Raw genomic sequence first — 10,436 nt, forward strand, 5'->3', positions numbered from 1 at the left:
ACAGTAGGATTCATAATATTGCCAAGTGGAGGGTGGGCGCTACGCTTCCGTGGCAACATCATCAGTCAGCTCTGACCACAGCATGAGCACAGTGAAGAGTGCGGCCATGAGCTAGCCACTGTGGCACGCTCACATGCACGAAGATGCACTGTAAAGTCACGTGCAGCCGGCTTAGCTGTGTCAACAAAGCACTAACAAGCTCGGACTACAAAACACACGGAGGGGGAGTGACTTCATTCTCTGCTCAGATAGACATTACTCCACTATATCTTTACATAGCAAATTGTTGTTTGCTTATTAATGCTCTGAATGTCAAACTGAAATTCAGGCCTAAATTACCATTAAACTGATTTTGAGTCAAGAAATAAGGACGGGGAATGAATGCAACTAAAAAATAGAGCGCTGGGGCTGAGCAGGTGTGGATGTGTGTCACTAACGCACCATGTCAAATCTGACTCCTTGTCACTTCACACTCCCGACTGAACAAAACAGACCCAAACAGCTTATCTGCTACACTTTCAGTAAAACCATGTGATGAAATGATGTCTTATTTTGGATGTGATATCATAGTCATCCTGAATTTAATGGAATACAAGTTTGTATTGAACAGGGACCAATTTAAGACAAGGCAATTTTCTAAAATGTATTTTGGATGTCAATATGATGGACTGAGTCACTGGAAGGAGAATATATTTAATTTTCCATCTTCACTCCCCATGCCAGCAACAAATTTGATTTGACATTTGAAATTGATTCACTGTTGTTTTTTGTTCGACGTCACTTTAGTCTGCTCCTCCAAGCTTTGATTTAACTTGAACACACAGATCAACGAAGCAAAAAGCAAACGCATAAACAAGGCGACAATGTGGAAGATGAAAGCTGAGAGAAATCTAGTTTGTGTGCCAGCTGAACGATTTTAGTCCAGCATTGTTCTTTCTACCAGACACATTATTCTGCACTACAGAAATGTGTTGGCGTTTTGTGAGTTTACAGTTGCTGTAACTGTTCACTTTCATCCTAGATCTTTCTATCTCACTGATCTAAATCATAAAATCATACATAAATCCTGTAAAAGCTGTTACAACAAAAAAATGCTACTTTGTGGACTGAATAAGGAAGCAAAATTTGAACTGATAACAAAAACATCTGCATGACGCGTTATATTTTCCAGATTGGAGTTCATTACATCATCTTTTGATGATGTAATGACTGTGTGCAGAGATAAGGGAATAAAACAGAAGTGTTTTGATATAATCTGCGTGCCCTTTCTGTACACACATCCGCTGGACACTTGGAGTGACTCCGGCCCTGGATGTGGCATACAACTTGGATACTGAACCACCAGAGGATCCATGTGGCCTTGTTTTTCCAATCCCTCTCCACCCAATCCTCAGACACCAGAGGGCACGCTGCGTCCCTGCCACTTCCCGTTCATCAGCCTTCTCCACTGGCTGCTCACCAGGTTGCTTCTATGAACTGATGAGACACCAATCCCACCCACCTACTCTCTCTGCTCAGCACCCAACAGATACGTTTGGAACCTGCCTGCAAAATACTTACAGCCAAAAGCATCTACACACAATGTAACTCAAAGCATGTGCAGTGCTTATCAAACTGTCCTCCTAAAATGTGTAATTTGTCACATCTAATCCAATATATCAGAGCTTCCAGGTAATGAAAGCAATTCTATTCAGGCCACATGCAGGATGACGTGATTGTATACGAGAGCTGTCTTATGACCCTTCAAATAAAAATCACAACTGTGTTGTTTCAATCACAGAGCCCATCGGAAGCAGGAAACAAAGGGAAGAACAAATTGATGATCAGGCCGAGCTTCGGTCAGCGTGCCCGAGTGTGCTGAGCTCGGCTCATGTCTGCTCTGTTAAACAAACAGCGCGCTGCACGAGTTGCATGCATGAGTGGTACCCATAGACACTAATTCAAGCACTTGTTATACGCTACCGCTACACGCAAGAAACATATATAACCTCAAATGTACGGAACAATTAAATATGTTAGGAAAAGGAGGGAAAACTGGAGACAGATTTACACTGAATAATTGATTTTGACAGGCATGAACAAATAATATTATCCATGGGTTTATTAGGGCAATGCTGTGCTCAGTCTGGCATAGTTTTGTAAGAGTACTCGCCCACAGGAGGACAGATCTGTGTGGGAGGAAGAGGAGGAGGAGGAGGAGGTGGTGTGTAACTTTGTTTCAGGGCTTCCTCCTGGCATCAATAAATGGAGTATTTCTTTGTTCACCCTGGTCTTCAGCCATACAAATACTGATCCCATGAAGCTTAATGTTTTTTATGCACCACAAAATGTATTTCAACTTTAATAAAGCCAGTTTGATGTAGATGAACTTCAGTTATTTAAACAGCCAGAGAGACATCCAGGGAAGTTGGAGGCAGTTTGGCCCCACTGTGCATCAGGATACTACATAAGCAATTGTACTGCATTGCGGCAATACTGGGAGGAATAAATGAGCACCAGTGCCAGGTAGAATAGTTTGGTGAAACTGTTGTTCGAACAACAAATCGTAAAATACTGGGAGCTAAAGTAAAGATTATCTGTCAACAAGCTGATTATGTGAATGTTGACTCGATAGCCCTTCTGTCACAGCTTGGCCAACTTGCAAGGCAAAGCCAGCTCAGCACATCTAACAACAAAAGATCCATGTATTGATGCTGAACGTAGTAAATTGTTTTTGGGTGAAGTACATCTAGAAACATTACTGAGGGCAAATAGAGTGCATGTCTCATTTGGAGAACCTGGACTGAAACAAGAAACAAACATCCACAAGTTTTTAGACTCTGCATGGACCTGAACTGAGACAAAGTCATGACCAAGACCTATCGAGTCCAAGACAAGACCAGGACTTTGAGGGGTTAAGACAAAGTCAAGACCAAGACCAGACCAGTGCGAGTCCCCCACATTCCCATACAAACACCCACAGAACACAAATGAAGATCCCTCTTCATTGTGTACCAAGTGTACCATGAGAAAAGTCTTGATAAAATAATCAAAAAGCACTGCAGAGGTGCATTTTCCTTATTTATCTACGAACAATCACAGTAATGATCAGACAATATCCCAGCAGTTGCGGTCTTGACCAGTCTTGAAAACAAAAACTGAATCCTCTTTGTCTGAGACCGAGACAAAACGGTCTCGAGACCAAGACCGATCTCAAGTACGTCAACACTACCTCAAATAACATCCTAATCCTTCTGCCTTATGAAAAGTACAGAATTTAAAAGCATGTAAATTGTTCAACTGCTTGACAAATGATGATCTTCCCTGAAAAATCGATTCATAGTGTTTGAGCACAGGATGTTTTCAATTTAAAACATCACGCTTGTGTTAGTTGCATATTGGATCATGATTGGCTCATAAACAAGTTGTGATGTCACACAATTCTGTAAAACTCAGATTTAAGGGTAGCACATAGAAAGATTCCCTCCTCAGCAGATGAATAAGTCAAATTCCTGCACAGTGGTCAAACTTCCGAGTGAAGTGGCAAGAATCAAAACAAATGTTTGAGTTGACGAGGGCTTTAACATGATACAGTGAGTGGATAACATTTACAAAAACAGGATTCTCCAACATATATGAAGGGTATTTGCTTCTTCATAACTAGATTATAGACATAACAACGCAACCATGCCAGACACTTTCCAAAGAAAAGCATTTCCGTAATGAATCTGAGAACCATTCTGTGCCCGAACTGCATCTGAACCCAGTCACTTCACAGTGTGTCGATACATCACAAAACAACCGAGACCAACGAGATCTTATCTTAAGGACAAGATTTGACGATGTGGGCGCCAGAATCAGAAGCCATAGAATCTCATCTGAAACACACCTTACTGGAGAGGTCGTCTGAGGGCAGAGGTGAAACGTGTAGCCTAGTAGTACTTCCACGTTGAGGATCTGGTCACACTGCTGCTGGCCAGTACGCTGACACAGACACACAGCCCATAATCTAACAGCCCCTTATGCCCTTCGGTCCCAGAGGAAATGGGCTGTCTCTCTCAGTAAACCAGCAGAGGGGGAGCTGAGAGAGGCGAGGGGCTCTACGCAGCATGACATCGAACAACTAACACGCAGGAGATGGAGGGTTGGGTGGTGCATGGTGACCAACCATAAACAATGCTGTTTCTCTTAAGTATCTTATTACGATCAATCTAATATTTATAGTATGTTGAATTTCAGGTTTGTCCTGACACAGTGAGATATACTTCTATACTATTATGGCAGGTTATCTGAAGAGTTGGTCTGTGTTATACTTGTGCTGAGTGACTGAATTAGTGCACACAATTAAGACACCAGTAAACACAGAACCAGAATGAACCTTTTTCTCTTCAGCACTGCACTTCCATCTAGTGGTCAGGCACTGTAAACCTTCTACTCCCTGATAAGACCATTTATGTTGTAGAGCGCTTACACACAAACTTGGGAGCAGAAGCTTCAAATAAATTAACAATCCAACCTCCACTGATCCACAAGATACGCCACCTACGCTTTGGCTTGCGTTTGGCTCAATTCATCACAGTTTTCAAATTTAACATTTCAATTGCAACAAGAACAAACTACGACAGGTGGCTCTCCCCTGGCGTTGAGCAGCCCCCTCAGTTAGGTCAGAAAGGATGAATGGACAGAGATGCAAGCCGCCTTTAAGCTACCCACTCAGCTGTTATCGATCTGCTTTATGTCTGAAATTGTTGGCATTAACAATGAAAAAAAGTATAATTTTTACTGAAAATATGTATAAATAGCCGCATTTACCCGTTTGTGGGTGATTCTACATGTAGAATTGCCATTTCATTACAGCCTCATAATCAGGCTGAATTTTGTTTTCACCTCGTTATTTGATTAATTCGCAAAAAAAAAAAAAATAGAGATCAAGTCAACAGAGACTCGGAGATATGGGACCGGGCTAGTTTCATTCCAGAAAATGTAGTTAAATTCATCCTTGTCATATTTGTTTTAAGCAATGTAAATACTTTATGTAATGTCTCTAATTTTAGTCCTGTGACTAAAGAGAAACAAAGTCAGACTAAAGAAAATAACAAACGTTTACTTGTATTTCAGAACCTACTGCTGAACTACTCTGTAAACTATGTCCTGTTGTTCGCTGTTCACCAGTGTTTAGGGTTTTGTGTGTCTGTATGCAACTTGGCTGCAAACTAATTTCCATGTAAGAGACATTAAAGATCCTTTCAACTTTGGAAAAGACATGCTTAGATATACTTTGCAAGCAGCTCTTTCCGATCTCTTGGTACAAGCATCGACCTTGAGTTAACCTCGGAGATGTGTCACAAGCTGCAATGTAGCCAGAGAATATCTGTAGGATGATTCAAGTACAGATGGAGCAGCTAGAGGTACTCACCTCCCACAGAGACCTGAACTCCCTCTGCTCAATGCGTAGGAGCTCACTGAATTCCCGTGTGACAATAGTGGCGTGCCGGGGGGTGTTATCCAAGATCGACTCCCCAAATGCCGTGCCAATGCCCAGCGTGCATATAGTAACAGCATCCTGTAAAAGAAACAGAGAAGGTGCTTTACATGGATCATTACTCTGTAAGGATACAAAAATGCACCCAGACAAAGAACCTCGGAAATGCTAATGCAATGTCCTTATTCTGCTGGATGAATGGCCCATTTTTGAGGCACTTGAGGAGCACTGATCAGATCACTTTCAACGGCTACAGGCAATCACATGAACACTTGTGTTAGATAGATGGCCGCTCTCCAATCTGTAGAGAAATTACTTCAATCAGCACCCAAGAAAACTGACCGAGGTGCACGAAGCTGCGGTGTTAAAAACGAATCAGTAATATCCCCTAATGTTATAAGCAAAATGTTCTTTACAGCCTACACTCCAAATAAACTGGAGGTTGGATGTAAATTAATTTGCCAGTGTATTGAATTTCAAGTGCACCTTAACTGACAAAATCATTCAAATCTTAAAGATTATGCGGATTTAACCCCACATTTTGTAAATTAGCACGTCAAATTATCATTAATTTAATCAGTCGTACCTGATAACTTGATGTCTCTGAAACTTTGACATCCAGCGAACCAGAAAGGACGGCATACCAGCTGGTGCCAATGTCTCCTTGGCGATACACTAAAAAACAGAACAGTTTGAAAAAATCAACAGGCTTTTAAAAACGAAACGTACGTCTATTTTGGTGGCGGATATACAATATGACCCTTTCAGAGCCTGTATTTTGACCTACAGGTGATGCCTTTCTCCAAGCACTCATAGAATCCACACAGGCAAATCTGCTGCAGCAAACTGGGGTGGAATCTTTCGAAGGCCTTCGCGTTTTTCAGACGTGCCAGGATTATGTCAACATCTTCTCCAGAGCGCTCTCCTGGTCTGGAAAAAGAAAAAGAAAGGGGCCAATGTACAGGTAATGGTAAAAATAAATGTACGTAAGGCACCTAAATAGGCTGCAGAGCTTGAGTCGGCATAAGTGCATCTTGGCCTAGATTCTGAAAACACCTGTAGCTCTGCAGGAGCGATGTGACGCCAATTTATCCCTGAGGAACACTGTCCTCTGGTTTCCTGTTACAGCTCTTATGTCATAACTTAAACTTGCACAACAGCAGCGCCCTGGACAGAATAGGTACTTTTCACTTCAACCAAACACATTTTCCACAACTTGCGTGAGCCAATAATCTTGTTGTCAAATATGAAATGATGACCCATCTAATCACCAAAGACTAATACCTCTTCAACTTTTCCTATTGTGTGCACAGTATAATATATATATATATATACACAATAACATTTTATATCCTTAATCAAAGTATTCCTTGTGTTTTGGACAATGGTGATGTCTTCGTGGGTAAATCTCCTAACACAGACATCCAGCAATCTTCAGCTTTGTTACTACAAATTGTTTCCTTACCAGGTTCCAAGGAACCTGAGCCGAGGGGAAAATCCTCCTCACTTTGCTCCCTTGACTTGGAATAATCTGCAGAGCATACTACAGTTTGATAATATAGTCGCCTTGGAAAAATGTAAAGCCATGTTAAAAGTCCATGTAGCTGAGAAATGCAACTACTTTGTTTGAGCTGGATTTAGTCTCTTCCTTGTATGTATTTCCTGTCTGTTGTGTTTTATTTGTATATAAACTGTGACTGGTGTGCGGTCTTGGCAAGGTCTCCCTCCTAAATAAAGGTTGAGTAAAATAAAGAATCAGAATAGGTAATTCTGCAGGGTCTTAGGTTGCAACAATAGCTTTGATTAAGTGTTGCTTACAATAAAAGACAAGATTTCTCTATGAAAAGTTCCACAGAGCTTTGCACATGCTTGTGAAAACAAGCTGCTCACTGACCATTTGTTTCAACTGGACGATGCAAAAAGAGACTATTTCCATAAGGATATAATTGCTTAAAAGGTAACTCTATACATTGTTGTTTATCACATTGAGCTTGAACAATGTGAGGGATCTAAATTATGGCAGAAAATACTGATCACGTTCAGATCAGTGTGTTTTATCCCTCTCTTGCTTGTATCACACGGCCCCACATTTGTTACACTGAATGTGGAGCCTCTGATGTAACATGTGGGTGGTTGTACTGTAGCTACTATCACCTTTGAATCCATATCCATCCTTTCAAAAATGAAACTATGCAGTATCAATAATTCAGAAAGGGAATCAAGTTCCTACTTCACCGCTGCAACAATCCTCTGACTTAAATGACTCTGAAAATGATGTATTGTACTAGATTATCAGTACAATAAAAGTGTTATCACCAAGCTTCATCATGTATTCCCTGGCAACCTTTCAACTCACAGTAGTCACATTAAAGTATGTCTTTACTACACACGTCGTAATTGGACTGCATAATCATACCGGAGCCGATACCCTGCATTATTTCAGCACTGCGTACTTTGTCAAACACGCTACACAGTGAGAACAACAAGGCAACAGAGCGATGTGTGGGAGCACGAGTTTCAAAGCCAAGGTGTCTATTTGGAAACCAACCAAGTCAACAAAAATAAGCTTTGAAAGGGTGCTGTTTTAGAGTCGACCTGAGGACAGAATGTTTTCATCACAGGGCGGCTTCTTGCAGTATGAACACTACAAACCTATACTGTGTCTAATTTACAGTTCAGTTACAAGAGCATGAGACTTCAAAGAGTACAGAGAAGCTCTGCATTAAACTGTGACAACATAAACAGTTTAATCGACACCTTTGGGGGTTTTTTTTTACTCAATTATTTTTTACACTAAATACTGTGAAGAAATCCAATGACTTTTCAAATGTAGTGAGAAAAACGCAGGGAAACATTTGTGTTCATCACCTGACTTGCATTTCAAAATTAGCAACAGAACAATAAAATGAAGGTATACATGCTACAGGTATGTGATCGGAAAAGGTGCGTCATACAAGAACCGTTTGATTTGAGCGACACGGGAGGCTTCTCGGGCTAACCAGAGGATATTACTGTGTAAACACGTCTGGCAGACTGCGTCACTGCTGTTCATAGCTGATGCACTTTGGACCTTTTCTTTGTCGCAGCCCCTCGTCATTTACACCCGAGCCATGTGTCCAACATCCCTGGCTGTTTGACTCCTAAAGCTCTTATGTTCACTGTCCCCCATTTTGAGTGTGTGAATTCAAGATGTAAAATGTATGCACAGGGAAGCGCTGTCAGAAATCCCCACAATGGATCAATTGAAGTGCATATCAAGTACATCGTCACACACATTGCAATTTGTTCTTGCTGTAAATGATAGACATGTGCATTAGAGTTGTGCAACACTGCACCTGTCAGTGATGCAAAATGATGGTGACTCATAATGATCTGAAAGACTTTATTCCGTTTTTATCAGGTGTTGTTATTGAATGACTTTTTAAAGAAAGACCCCTGCAGCTGCTTGGTGGTTTAATAACTCCCCTGGCAGGTGTTCATGCAGTAGTTTCACCTGCTGGTCAAGTGCTCTGCAGTGATTTGGGGCAGAATGTACAGCTAAGGCACCTCAAAATAGCATAATCATGATCAGAGCTATCCACATATTTTAAATATTCTAATGGCTTATTGACACTAATCTTGTTGTATCAAAACACACAAATCTGCAGGGCCATTATGCTGAATTGTACTATATTATTCATAATGGACCAAATAATGTGTGTGGATTAAGCAATAGCATCATTGTGGCTCATTTTCTGCTCATCACAGAGAGCACAATGCCAAAGGACCTTGTCTTTTTGAAACTTTTACTTGCTCTTGTTAATCCATAGAACAAATTTAAGTGAGTAACTGAGACAGCTATTTACAGTCAGTGACTTATGTAGTCAGCGGTACAAAATATATTTTAACAGCATATCAAACGCATGTCTACAGTTGTCCTTTGCTCCAATATTTCACCGGTCTTTGAGTTTGACCAGAGCCACCAAATGAACGCGTGTCCTGACATGAACGCAATAACCATAAGGATGCTACACATGGCGCGTTCAAGGATGCCCTAATTAACACTCTTAATTCCGTCGGGAAATTAAAACTCCAGAGCCGGCAATGTTTCATTTCAGCTACTGAAACACAACGCCCAGCTCTAGGGGGGGGAAACAAAATCGCTTTATTATTCCGTCAATAGTCGCTTACACAGTGGCCTAAAATGAGTTGCAGGGACGTGACATAAATACCTCTTATCCAGACAAATAATCCACTCGACAGATTCCGACGAATGTGAAGAAGTGTGCGCTGCTACCATCTTGAGATCCTGCTGCTGCGGAGGTGGATAGAGATGGACCACAACACTTCATCTGCCTTCACTCATCCACCGCTGACAGTCGCTGTACTGTCCCTGCTGCTGCTGCTGCTGCTCAGTGCGTATACCTGACCAGCACCAACAGGAAATACAATCAGGTTCAGCTGTAATGAACGTGAAGCCAATCAAAGCAGTAGGCTAATCAAGACCAGTTTGCTTTGAGGAAAAAACGTGACTCATTTTGCAAACTGAAATACAACAATACAAGCAATAAATCATGCCTTCACTGAAGTTCAGATGTTGTTTAGAGAGGTGTTTATTTCACTTCAGGGTCGTACTGGCTTTAGTTGTTTTGTAGTGCTGTATATACTGGGAGGTGTGGCTAATATTTTGCCCACCCTACTTATATCAGTGAGGATAAACTAAAACAAAAAGAAAACTTTTGACATAACCAAATACAATTCAACAAATCGTCATGGAGTTATCATTATACAGGGCTGTTGTAGTAGATTGTGTTAGTTGTTGCTATGTTGACCAAATAGATAGACAACTGAGTGTCAATTAAAAAAAGAATATGTATGGATGAATTAAATATCCTTTCTGAGTTTGTATTGTAAAGTGTAGCACACATTGAGTAGCTGCTCATACCAGTTTATGTCTTTGGAATCGGTGCCTTGTGATTGTGTTAGAAATATCTTA

The 10,436-nt window shown here is 41.0% G+C and overlaps 1 protein-coding gene across 3 annotated transcripts in view; it reads right to left on the reverse strand.

The window, feature by feature from the left end:
• The window catches only part of rapgef4a (Rap guanine nucleotide exchange factor 4a), a 32,247-nt gene extending 22,507 nt beyond the window's left edge, over window positions 1–9,740 (reverse strand). For all 3 annotated transcript variants that reach the window (XM_076103704.1, XM_076103687.1, XM_076103696.1), the window contains exons 1-4: window positions 9,673–9,740; window positions 6,249–6,391; window positions 6,048–6,136; window positions 5,396–5,542 (exon numbers count right to left, since the gene is read on the reverse strand). In XM_076103704.1, coding sequence (XP_075959819.1) covers window positions 5,396–5,542; window positions 6,048–6,136; window positions 6,249–6,391; window positions 9,673–9,740 — 447 coding nt within the window. The remainder of the gene's footprint in view (window positions 1–5,395; window positions 5,543–6,047; window positions 6,137–6,248; window positions 6,392–9,672) is intronic.
• Between the last annotated feature and the right edge of the window lie 696 nt (window positions 9,741–10,436).

Source organism: Anarhichas minor, unplaced genomic scaffold (genome assembly GCF_050575085.1).
Source record: "Anarhichas minor isolate MPS153535 unplaced genomic scaffold, ASM5057508v1 ptg000004l, whole genome shotgun sequence".
NCBI classification, from domain to species: domain Eukaryota; kingdom Metazoa; phylum Chordata; class Actinopteri; order Perciformes; family Anarhichadidae; genus Anarhichas; species Anarhichas minor.